Source organism: Emydura macquarii, unplaced genomic scaffold, assembly GCF_026122565.2.
Source record: "Emydura macquarii macquarii isolate MOO-44397 ecotype Brisbane River unplaced genomic scaffold, CSIRO-AGI_Emac_v2 contig_561, whole genome shotgun sequence".
NCBI classification, from domain to species: domain Eukaryota; kingdom Metazoa; phylum Chordata; order Testudines; family Chelidae; genus Emydura; species Emydura macquarii.
In genome coordinates this window covers 11284946-11297907 of record NW_027130698.1, presented here as the reverse complement: position 1 = coordinate 11297907, position 12962 = coordinate 11284946, and the positions used below count along the sequence as shown (strand labels likewise).

Below are 12962 nucleotides of genomic sequence, written 5' to 3'. Positions count from 1 at the left end.
CTGTATGTAGTTTCCAAACACTCCTGCCCCTCCTGTAACACCACACACATCTGAGTTAAAAGTGACTAGTCACTCTCTCCTTTGTGCACTTTTTGGCAGAATTCTCCAATATCTCTTTAACAACATCTGGCTGGACACCTTCACAAGAGCTGTGTTTGTTGAATTTACAGTCTACAATGCCAATGTGAACCTGTTCTGTATTATAAGCCTGATGTTTGAAACAAACGCATTAGGTAAGAGCCCACTTTCAATTCTAGCACTTTAAGTTCTTGCACTGCAGTTCACAACAAGCAACAGACTCAGAGGAAGGAATTTGCAAAAGAGCAGAGAGCTGAACACAGCTTTATTTTTTCAGGGGCCTTCTTCACGCATGCAGAATTGCAGAGCATCCGGCTGTACCCCTACACAGATGGTCTACACATCTTTGTTATTGCAGCAGAAGTGATTTATTTCCTGTTTGTCATCTACTACATGGTAGCACAGGTGAGACCCAGCAGAAGCTTCAGTTGCCATTTGTCACTGGATCCGATTCTGATCTCACCTACAAGGGTTTTACACCAGTGTAATTCAAGACACTTCATTGGTGTTGCTCCTGACTTACACCAGTGCGAAGTCTGAATCAGACCCTGTGCCTAGTGCCTTTAATAAATAAAGGGAAGGGGGGATTTCTCTTGACTGGAGTGCAGCTGGGAAGGAAGTAATTAGAGAACGACACAAGAGCTGGATGTGCAGGGGTCTCTTCTTGTGCAGAGGGATTCCTCTGAATCCCAAATGTTGGACTGAATTGTTTGTAGCTCCAGGCAGAGCTGGGGGCTGGAACAGCAGCCTTAGCAGAAATGAATGGAATTGAGTTTATTAGAGTAACGCATGGCAGTGATATATTTGATTGACCCTGCTCACTTTATACAGTTACAGTGCTAAGATTCTTGTCAAGGGCTGCTGGAACTAAAACTCCTGTTTTCACAGGGAAAACTCATGAGGGCTCTGAAATGGAGGTATTTCCACAGCAAGTGGAACCTGCTAGAGCTGGCCATTATACTGATCAGCTGGAGCACCCTATCAGTGTTTGTGAAGAGAACAATCCTGGGGGCACGTGACATCAGCTACTACCAGCATCACAAGGACGAGTAAATGTTTCATGACCCTGCTTTTCTCTGCTTTAGCTAGTGCAGGGGTTCTCAAACTGGGGGTTGTTTATTGGGGGGGTGGGACTGCAAGCTGTCAGCTCCCACACACGCCAGGGCCGCGGTTGTCAACCCTGTGCATGGCTGACAGCCAGAGCCCTTCAGAGCTGGGTGGCCACAGAACAGCAGCTGCTGTCCAGGTGCTCTGAAGGCAGCGCTACCCTCAGCAAGAGTGCAGAATTAAGGGTGGCATGACATGGGGGTCGCCACTTTTTGGGGTGGGAGATCATCACAGCCTGAAATATTTTCAGAGGGGGTCCCAGCAAAAAAAGTTCGAGAATCCCTGAGTCTGCTGCCTGAGACATATGCTTTCCAGAAATTGCTGCATTTCACTGGTGAATGAAGTGAATCTATATGGCTGTATTATGTGATCCTTGTACGGATTTTAGTACTTGGATGTATGTTATTAACAGGAATTAAAGCTACCCATCTGGGGAAATGCTAAAGGATAGCAGGCAGCAGTACCATCTCCTCTAACATGCGGTATATGGAACTGATGGGCTTGCTGATGCAGGAAAGCGTATAGTACTCGTAGCACTATAGGGTAGCTGGGACACAACATGGCAACTGTTTAAGAGCTCAAAGTAAAACCACCCAGCAATATCCTAGGACAGAAATTAACAACAAACCAGTCACAACAGGAAAGAATTCCACAGGCCTAGGCAGATTTTAGACATCTTTGTGGTGTGCTCTGTTGCAAAACAGAGTAACAAATGTAAAAAATGTGCTGCTTCTTTAAGCACCAAAACACAAACAGAACTGGGCTTCTCTCAAAGCCAAGTAGCATGGCTTGCTTCCGTCAAGAATGGCCCTAACCCATCCTGCTCCAGCCCTATTGCTAGAAACCCGTCCTGCCTTCACTGCTAGATTTATTACCCAACTCCCTGCAGCACATTCTTCTTATAGAATTTGCAGGGCATTAGTTAATTCTCCACAGTTGGTCTAGCCAGCTACCCCACAGACCTAGGAGGAAACTGTGCTCCTTTTCAGAACAAAACAGTATACTCCTTCTCTGCCAATCTCCAGAGGGGTCTATGCACCCATACTCTAAGTAAACTCTAAGTATTTGCATTAAGTGCCTGTTACTCTGTGATTAGCTGAGTAAGAACTTCCCGGCCTATTAGATGTACTCGAGCTTTAGCCTATACCTCCAATGGGTCAGTCAACTTAAATGTAAAGCATCACCATGCACAAGAAAGAGACTTTTGTGTGAGGATGGAATGGGAGGCAAGATTAGGTGCAACACCCAAGTAAGAATCTGAATTAATTTTGCAGTGAAGACAAGCCCTGACTGACCAGTGCTACCAGCATGCTCATTAATCACATTGCACAGAAATGTTCTGAAGGTTTTACATGCATTGTCTGTGAATCTTTATTTCTCATAGGTGTGTAAGTTTCAATGAAACAGCAACAGCTGATGCAGTTCTTGGCTACTTAATTGCTTTCCTAGTGCTTCTCTCTACTGTGAAATTGTGGCATCTCCTGAGGCTCAACCCTAAACTAAACATGATCACCTCCACCTTGAAAAGGGCTTGGGGTGACATTTCTGGATTCATCACTGTTATTTTAATCATGTTCCTTGCCTATTCCATTGCGGTGAGTATCTTTGGGGTTTCTGTTGTTTGCAATCTGCTAGTTGCAGATAAAATGAATAATTTCGGAATAGTGAAAACAATGTGGCTCTGAAATGTAAAATGAAATAAAGCTGTCCACCTAGATCTTGGGTAAGCAGTTTGATGGCTGCAATATGTTGCTGGAGGACCCACTCAAGTATATATGAGTGGCAAGTTAAACATCCACTTTTCTGCCCTTTGCAAACTGAAATGAAATTCAATAAACAAGCAACGTGATAAGAAATATAGATTTCCTGTGCATGATGTACATGTGCCAAAGAGCAAAGTGCAGAAATCTACTTAGTGGGTAAAGATCTTACAGGATAACCAAACAGGGGAGAGTGATTGACTGACAGCACCAGATATACAATGGTCTGGAACAAGTAAAATAAACAGGGAAGATTTTTTGGGTTTCTGCCCACTGCTGGTTATGCAGGAATATAGTTTTTTTATTGTGTAAATATACTAGTTTATACGATCAGGTTAATGAATTACTGCATTGTAACAATTTTTGTATTTATTGTCTTACTTGAAACATTGTATTTGTGTTCCCATGTAGAGAGCTGGTGAGATATTGAACATATCTGTTCTCAGACTGTCACTGAAAAGATTAAGCAGTGACTAGAACTTCTCCAAAATAGCAATAAATTAGATCAAAGCAGTAATCTCAAAGAAGGAGGATGGTCTTGTGCTTAAAGCACTGAATGGGGACTCAGACCAGGGTTCAATTCCCAGCTCTACCATAGACTTCCTGTGTGACCTTGGCCAAGTCAGTTAATCCCTCTGTGCCTCAGTTCTGCATCTGTAGAATGGAGATAACATGTCCAGTTTCTCTCTCTTGTATACTTACATTGTAAATTCTTTATAAATTGAGGCTTCCTTTTACTACGTGTGTGAGTACCCAATACAATTAGGACCAATCTAGGTTGGGTGCTATTGTAAAATAAACAAACAATCTGATGCTGCAACACAAACCACTATTTGCATCTTCCATTACATTATTTTTTGTTTATATTACAGTAGCATCCAAAATGTACTCAGTACTGTTCAGGCACAGAGGAAGATGTGGTCCCTTATCCCCTAACGCTTTGCAATTTTTGTTCGTTAACATGTATGAAGTGCTTAGATACCACAGTGATGAGCACCACAGAAAAGCCTAAACAAATAAATTAATTGGAGAGACACGGTTATACATTATTCTTCACTTCCTTCCCTCCACTGCTCTATAATATTGCTATGTATTAAATAACCAGGAAGTGGCTGCATTTCAGTGGTATGTGAAATGATTTATGTGTATTTAGTTTGTAGAATACTTTGAGATCTTTCAAGAGGGGCACCACTGATCTAATATTGAGAAGTGCTGAGCACCCACAAGGCCACTTGAAGCTAATAGGAGCTACAGGGGCATGGTGTCTCTGAAAAATCAAGTTTTCTATGAATGCAAGATATTTTATTGCAGTTATGGCCATCCATCACTTGCTTCCATACTGCTGAACTAAACCCAAAAAGCGGGTTCCCTTGTTTTCTTTCTTGCAAACACTTCTGTTATTGACATAAGGAAAGTCAGGACCTGAGTAAGATGATGTTTGATGGGCCCATTAGTCTGCATGTGCTTGATGACCGAAGCCCCAGTCATGAAGGAGAAGTAACTCACAGATCTTAGGTTCTTGCCTGCTCCATGTAACTTTTTGATGTCAGACCAGGACAACTTTCTGTGAACATACAAGTTGTTAACTAAATTGACAACAAACCCTTGTGATTATGATGCAAGATCTGCTTTCTTTCCTTTGCAGACAAATTTGATATTTGGCTGGAAGCTGCACTCGTACAAAACTCTCTTTGATTCAGCAGAAACAATGGTCAGCCTTCAGCTGGGAATCTTCAACTATGAGGAGGTATCAGATCTATCCTTCAGAGACTTATTATTTGTATTGTGGTAGCACCAAGGAGCCTTAGTCCTGGACCATGACCTATCTTTTGTACAAACATAGCACAAAAAGATAGTTCCTGCCCCAAAGAGCTTACAGTTTAACTAAGCTGCTTTTATTTGCAGGCAAATAAAATGAAAACCCAAACTACAAAACCCTGTTATGATTTTCTGTACTTAGGGCTTAAGCCATCTCCCATTCAAGTCAATGGGAGTCTCTCCATTGAATTGAATGGGAATGGATCAGGGCCATAAAGAGCAGCCACATGCTTTTAAAGTGATTTATTTTAAATGAAAGAAAATGAAATGTGAAAGGGAAAAAAAAAAAAGGCTCCAGGAGAGAGAGCAGTGTGTGTCTTGTCTGTAACATGCTGCATTGGCTCTGCTTTACAAAATGGCAGCAGCCACTGCAGAGAGCAAACTTCTAGAAATGTACAGGTGCAAAAGCAGAAACACCTAACCTCTAAAAAGGCTATGTTTAAAATATATATATATATTTTAATACAAATATATAGAGATAGACCTGAACCCAAATTAGTCGTGAGCAGTCCCAGAATTTGGGGAAGTTAGAAAACAAAAAGCCAGATCAGAATTTTATAGTTGGCACCCATGATTATTAATTATTTCTGTCCTCACCAAATGGTGTGGTGGTAGGTGCTTATCCCTGTTCCACAGAGATTACAAGATAGCTGAGGCATAACCTAACAAGGAGAAAACAAGACAATAGTGAGGAGCTGGGGAGGGAGAATGGGGAAACAGCAATAAGAATACAGTTACTCAATGAAAGTAATACACAGTTTCATGGAGCCAAGAGAGTGGGACTTGAGGTTTTTTAATGACTAAGTGGATGTCTTTATGTAGCTAATTTCCTGTAGAAATTGCAGCAGCAGTGGGATTTCTTATAAACAAATTATCTCATTTGTGAAGAAAAAGTGTTAGCTCCAAAATGTATTAACAGCTGCAGAAAAGTAAATAAATAACTCATCCGGGCACCATGAAACTATTTTGAGAAATCAACAACTACATTTGACCATTTTCCCTTTTTAGAAGAAACTCAGACAAAGAAAGAACGTTGCTCCTGACAATCTGGAGCTATGTCCTGCTGAACTCAAATTCGAATAGTATAGATAACACTAATGTACTTCATTTTTAATAAAACATTGAATATTTGATGCCATAAAGGGAGACGTGCTTAGTGCTCTCTGCCAGCAAACAGGGAGACTTTTGATTAGTGTTAAACATAAGTCTAATTTTAAAAGCTCAACTCCCTGCTTTATGTCTGGAGCACTTTCTCATCAAGACAAGAAAGAGAGACTAGGGTGCAATATATTTCATACCTTATTCTCCATTTCACTGAAACCTTCCTGAACCCTTCACTAAGAAATGTACTCAGGTTTTAAATAGCCATCTTCCCTGCTAGCCAATGCAAAATTATTATATGGTTCATTTAGACAACAGACATTACTATTAATAGTCCATATGCATCCTCTGAAACACAAACCAACCGTTCTCTTGGGGAAGCTATATATATGTATACCTCCTATCCTCCAAAGGGAGCTGTGTTTGCAGAACTAGAGACAAATTTAATGTCTTGATTCTTAATAAATTTTAACTCCCTGACCGCCTCAGAAAACTTCTTCCATATTACAACTTTTTTAGACAGTTCTTTTGTGGATTAAATTAGTTCGTCTTTGTCATCTTTGATTATTCATGGGCTTCTCTTCATTTGGTACTGAAGATTACTTTGCAGTCATTTTATGGCTTTAAAAATTGTTTGTGTGATGCTAATCTCTGTGACTCTTTACCTTTGACATAGTTATCTTGTGCATGCCACACTGTCCTTGTATGAAACATTTATCAATCAATAAATATTTGCCCAAACCTGCAAACAGTTACTACCATGTTATATTTGCTATTGTGAGAAATCTAATTGAAGTATTGTAAGCATGAACCCCAGTAGTGTTTGCAGAAGATATCCCTTAGTCTAAAAGGAAAACACAGGTCTATTTCACATAGGGAACTACATTTTCAAAGTGATTTATTAAATGCAACAGCTACATTTGTGGGTACAGTCATTTATACCAATTGATGCTAAATCCCATGCTTTTTCTTGTGCATTTTTTGGGGACTATTTGAAAAATTAGTGAGCAGGAGACTGGATGGTTCAGAGCAGTGGCTCTCAACCTTTCCAGAGTACTGTGTCCCTTTCAGGAGTCTGATTTGTCTTGCATACCCCAATTTTCACTTCACTTAAAAACTACTTGCTTACAAAATCAGACATAAAAATACAAAAGTGTCACAGCATGCTATTACTGAAAAATTGATTATTTTCTCATTTTTACCATATAATTATAAAATAAATCAATTGGAATATATATAGTGTACTTACATTTCCACATATAGCATATAGAACAGTATCAACAAGTCATTGTCTGTATGAAATTTTAGTTTGTACAGACTTTGCTAGTGCCTTTTATGTACCTTGTTGTAAAGCTAGGAAGATATCTAGATGAGTTGATATACCTCCTGGAAGACATCCACATACTCCTGGGGGTATGCAGACCCCTACTTGAGAACTACTGGTTCAGGGGGACTAGTAATGGGCTATGAAGAAGTCTCACCTCTTGGTTCTAGGTTTCTAATCCCACCTCAGATGCCACATATGAAAAATTGTCACTGATTCCTATTTTGTAGCTTAGATTAAATGAGTTTGGTGGGTCTCAGTACAGGCTCAGTTTGACAAGTGTCCACATAACCATAATTAGCAGCCTCAGCAGAGAGGCCAATAACTGAATACATATGGAGGCTGACCTATTCTTTCACTGCTGGGGTAAACTGTCAGGAATGCATGGTGAAGCTTGCACTGCCCATGCTGTTTTGTTCTAGGGATAAACAGAAGCCTTTGGTCTCCAGATCTGTCAAATTCACATTCATGATCTCTAAATTCACACACAAACATTTAAAAAACAAAAGAAAGCATGGCCCATAATAGATATGGATGCATCACATGCATGGGAGCATGTTTTATCAACTCTGAAGTGTAGTGCATCACAGCATGAAAAAATCACTCCTGGAGAGAGAAGATACATAGTGTATACTTTATCAATAACATGGATGCTTTCTTCAGGGTGTTAAGTTGTCCCTGCTTATAACCTTTTTCTGCTATAATAAAAATTTTATTTATTCTCCAGGTTTTGGACTATAATCCAATTTTGGGTTCCTTCTTAATTGGATCCTGTATCATTTTCATGACATTTGTTGTGCTCAATCTGTTCATTTCAGTGATTCTGGTTGCTTTTAGTGAGGAACAGAAACATTACCAGGTATGTTCATCTAAACTGTTATTTAATATTTGCATTACAGTAGCACGCAAAAACCTTAATCTGGATTGGGATGTCTACTGTGCTAGGCCCTGTACAAACACTCATGAGGGCACAGTCCCTGCTTTTAAGAGCTCACAATCTACTCCAATTAAATACATTTTAGCTTTTGTAAAGTTACACTGCTCATTCCAGTTCACAGAACCAGAATTTTCTAAATATGCTTAAATTTTATTAATAGAAATATGTACATTCTCAAAATAACTTGTGCACACAAGTCAGGTAAGCATCTAGCGTCTTTTTGTGCATTAATCTTAGTTTTATCTCTGATTTCTATTATATGCACCCACACCAAATCCAATATAAAATTTAGGTTGAAATCCTGGCTCCACTGAAGTCCATTGCAAAGCTCCCTTTAGAACTATTGATGCCATGATATAAAATCCTCTTTGATACTACACATGAAGCTCTTGATTAATCTGTTGTATTGTATACAAAACCAAGGGAATGGGAAACAGAACAGATTGTTAATGTAAGCACTAGATGCACGTATGCAAAGGCACTTAAATGTCGGAACCATCAGATGTATAGTTAGGTGGGGAATTCCTGACTCCACTGAAGTCAGTAGCAAATTCCCATTGTCTTGATTGGAGCCAGAATTTCACCCAATATGGTGCAACAAGCTGGGTTTTTAGCAGTGAAATCCTGCCTCATTTACCTGAATCCATATCTGTTCTCACTATTTAGATTCCTTGTGTGAAATCATGACTCAATTGAAGTCAATGGTCATTTGCCATTTACTTCAATAGAGCCAAAACTTTATTCCATTTGTTTAAACTAACAATCCATACACCGCTACAGCAGCTCAGGGCTTTACTTTTATCATTTTTTTTAGGCTTCCGAAGAAGAAGAGATTGTTGATCTAATGCTGATGAAAATTTTCAGTTTCCTTGGGATTAAATGCAAAAAGGAAGAGAAGCCAAATAATAGTGAGCAACTGAAAGAAGCTGCTAGCACCTGACAACCAGAATGACCAATTGCTTTCTGTAAAATCTTTCCCTCTATCCATTTTAGCCTACAGCTACTGCTGCTGGACTTAGATATTATAGCTACTGTGTGTAAAGTGGTGTCCTCTGAAGAGCTGTGATATAAACAGGAATACATTTAATAATTAAATCTTGTGCTGTATAATGTTATTATGGGATATTACCTGTGAACTAGTAGTAAACAGATCTAGAATATGTCCAATTATTTATATTGTCTTATACTTTCTGTAAGTTTACTGTCTTGTATTTAATAAATGCTAAGCGTTCACTGCAAAATTTGTCTAAATTCTTTGATGGATCACAAAACCACCAAGAGATAGTGTCCCACTTCTACAGTGTCTGATTTAAATGTCTGTGCATTTAAAATTTGGCATCTCCCTTTGCATATCCAACATGGGCCATATCATTACAACAACTAGGTCACACAGGGCAGTACTAAGGTGCCCTTCCCTGGAGCGGCTACAGCTTGGGGAACAACAGAGATCATTAGAGAGACAAGGTGAGTGAGGTAATATTTACTGAATCAACTTCTGTTGGTCCTGTCCAATAAAAGATAGTACTTCACCCATCTTGTCTCTCTCATATCCTGGGACCAACAGGGCTACCACAACACTGCACATAACAAAGATCTTTGTTTTTCTTGGGAAATGCGGTATTTAAGGACCATCAGACAATTTCCTTACAACTTGTGGACAATAGGTCCAGCCTGAGTCATTGTCTTCAGCAGTATCACTGTATCCCTACTGACCGAATGTCCCAGGAAGGATTACACTATCAAAGGCTTTTCAGATCTTATCAAACAAATGTTTAGTTCCTATTATATCCAGCAGAAAGAAACACAATCCCCCCTTAAATGTTATGAGTAACAAGTAACATCAGAGTCTGCAAAAATATGGTAAGTAGAGATTAGCATGTGACAAGGGGTGCAGCTGCTATGCGTTAAGCATACACCTCAGGTGCATAGCGAGAAGCAGAAAGGTCAGCACCTGAGAAGATCAGTTAAGTCTGGTCTACACTAGGAAATTAGATCAGTATAACTACATTGCTCAAGGGTATGAAAAATCCAGTTCCCTGAGCAATGCAGTAAAACCAAACTAATCCCCACTGTAGATAAAACTCCCCTTGACCTAACTACTGCATCTCAGGGAGGTGGATTACCTACACGAGGGAGAATCTTTTCCATCGGTCTAGGTAGAGTCTTCACTGAAGCGCTAGAGCACGGGTGGCCAAATCATGGCTCATAAGCAACATGTGGCTCTTTTACAGTTAAAGTGTGGCTCGCGGAGCCGCCTATGCTCCTCCGATTCTCCACCTACCAGACTGGGGTGAGGAGCTCTGAGCTTCTGCCCTGCGGCAGGGTGGTGGGGCTAGCAGATTCTGCCCAGCAAAGAGGGGATCTCGGGTGGGGGAGCAGTGTGGCCATCCCCTGCACTAGAGCCACACAGCTGCAGCATTTTCTACACTTAAAAGTCCTTAGTTTACATTGCCTTCACTTCTAGTGAATTAGCCCACTCAAAAAATGGCATAGCTAAGAGGCAAATTTTCAGAGAACTTCCTGAATTATTCACCAAAGTTGCAAGCAAATCATTTTGCATACACAAAATGCCCCTTTCCTAGTTCTCTGTAATAATTAATAAGAAAAATCAGTGTTGTTAGTGCAATATATACATCTTTGCATCTCTTAACCTTTGACAAAGACATTACTAGCTACCTTATATTATTTTATTGCTGTTACTATTACATAATAATATGAGTCAGATTCTCTGATTGATTTTGTGCACAAACTAATCTAATAAGAAGTTACTACCAGCTTTCCTTCCATAGTTTGATTTTGAGCAGAGTGTAATGGACACTCACAGTCCAGAACATACAGCCAATGAAAGTGAAAATATTCAGTCACCTGCTAAAGTGATTATAAAGGATTTGAAATGAAAGAGTTTTTCCACTCAGTAAGTGACAATCATGTCTCATTAATATCATTGTTATTGTGATAAAATCCAGAGGCCCCACTAAGAGATCATAGCCCAAGTGTATGAGATGCTAACCACAAATATAACTAAGAGTAGAGTAGTACCCCCAGAAAGCATGCAATCTAAGTATAAAACAAGAGATTACAGATGAATAAAACAAAGAGATGCGGGGTGGGGGAGAGAGAGAGAGAGAACCGCAAGGGAAGAGACAATTATGACAAGTTCCTCCACTGGTGCAAGTTGGTGAGGGACAGATTTGGGAAGCTGCATGGCAGGATATGACAGTCATCCAGTCCTCCCCCACTACTGAGGGAGATTCTAGCCAAATGCTTTTTTCAAACAATGAAGAAAACAGAAAATTACATCATTAGAATAGAGAAAACAACTCTAGGGGTGCTTAGTCCCCCAGGATATCAAGTTCTTACTGTGTTGGTGATGCCCATAATTTTTATTATTAATTATTATTATTTAACTCTCTAAAGGCCCACCATGCAGATGATTCCCTACACCTACATGGAGCCCAACTTCTGCCTGAGCACTACTCTCCTCTGATAGTATGTTATCTTCTGGACTCTACTGGGGACCTCAGCAGCCCTCAGACATGTTTTTTCACATACTGGATCACAGCCTACATGTATGGGAAGAGATTTCTGATAGTAGACAGCAGAAAAAATCATAACTAGATCCTGAAGCTAGAAGCTGAAGATAGACAAATTCAGACTAGAAATAAGGCACAAATAAATGAGGGTAATTAATTATTGGAACAATTTTCCTTAAGGACATTGTAGATTCTCCATCATTTAAATCAAGACTAGAGGTCTTTCTGAAAGATATGCTGTAGTTCAAACAGAAGTTATGGGCTTGATGCAGAAATTATTGGCTGAAGTTCTATGGCTAGTGTTATACAGGAGGTTGGATTGCATGAACATACTGGCTCTTTCCTTTAAATCTCTGAATGAATGACACACATGCCAACGCTCCCTGCTTAGCATATGCAGCTCCTGGTTACCAACACCGACCATCTTTCCACTCTGTCTCTCCTTGCTCTCCCCTTCTCTGTATTTTAAAAGAGATAAGAATCCCTATTTACACTTTTCACCTGTTATTGTGTCTGGATTTGTGCCACTCTAAGGCCTTTGTTTTTATTCTGACAGGTAATTCCAAACAAAGTAATCATAGCACCTGGGCTCTGTTACACAGACACTTCCATGTGGAAGGCATAACATGGAATGAAGCAAGGCGGGCTCCCTGCCCTTTCCCCCCTCCTGCAAGGCCCCTCACCAGAAAGGCTGAATATCTGTCAGATATCATAACATTACTCACACACCTCGTCCACACCAGTATTGGAGTAGGGATCTGGACGCACCCTTTCCTACATTCAATCCCATTGACCATAAAGCAGTGGTTCTCAACCTGTGGTCCATGGATCCCTTGGGGTCCGCTGAGTACGCCTAAGATTTTCAAAGGGGTCCACACCTCCATTTGACATTTGTAGGGGTCCGCAAATGAAAATATATTTAAACCCACTGCCCTAAAGGAATCTGGAGAACACTGGGCCTTCAGTCCTCTCCCCCAAGGTCCCTGCCCCAGCACCTGAACTTGGGAGCAGGCCAGTCCCTGGTGTGTCTGTGCAGCTCAGAGCCATCTTATCGACCCAGCCACTGGGGGGCAGGATGGGTGAGCACAGAGTGTTTGTCCCGATTGGGTGCATGTAGACAGCCCGTTCCCCCAGCGACCCTGCCCGCACTCTGCAGCCTCAGCATCATCTCACACACCCTCCCCCAACAGGCACCTTCCCCCCACCGCCCCAGCCCCTCTTACCCCACACACCTCCCCTCCCGTCCCCTCATAATCCCCGCTCCCCTCAGGCCCACACACTCCCTCAGTCTGGTCTCCCCTCAG

At 40.7% G+C, this 12962-nt stretch overlaps 1 protein-coding gene across 1 annotated transcript in view; it reads left to right on the top strand.

The window, feature by feature from the left end:
* The window catches only part of LOC137147780 (polycystin-1-like protein 2), a 62664-nt gene extending 53298 nt beyond the window's left edge, over window positions 1–9366 (top strand). The window contains exons 37-43 of the mRNA XM_067540140.1: window positions 100–233; window positions 356–483; window positions 967–1127; window positions 2570–2780; window positions 4591–4692; window positions 7916–8047; window positions 8940–9366. Of these exons, the coding sequence (XP_067396241.1) occupies window positions 100–233; window positions 356–483; window positions 967–1127; window positions 2570–2780; window positions 4591–4692; window positions 7916–8047; window positions 8940–9065 (994 nt within the window). The 3' untranslated portion in view covers window positions 9066–9366. The remainder of the gene's footprint in view (window positions 1–99; window positions 234–355; window positions 484–966; window positions 1128–2569; window positions 2781–4590; window positions 4693–7915; window positions 8048–8939) is intronic.
* The last annotated feature ends 3596 nt before the right edge of the window (window positions 9367–12962 follow it).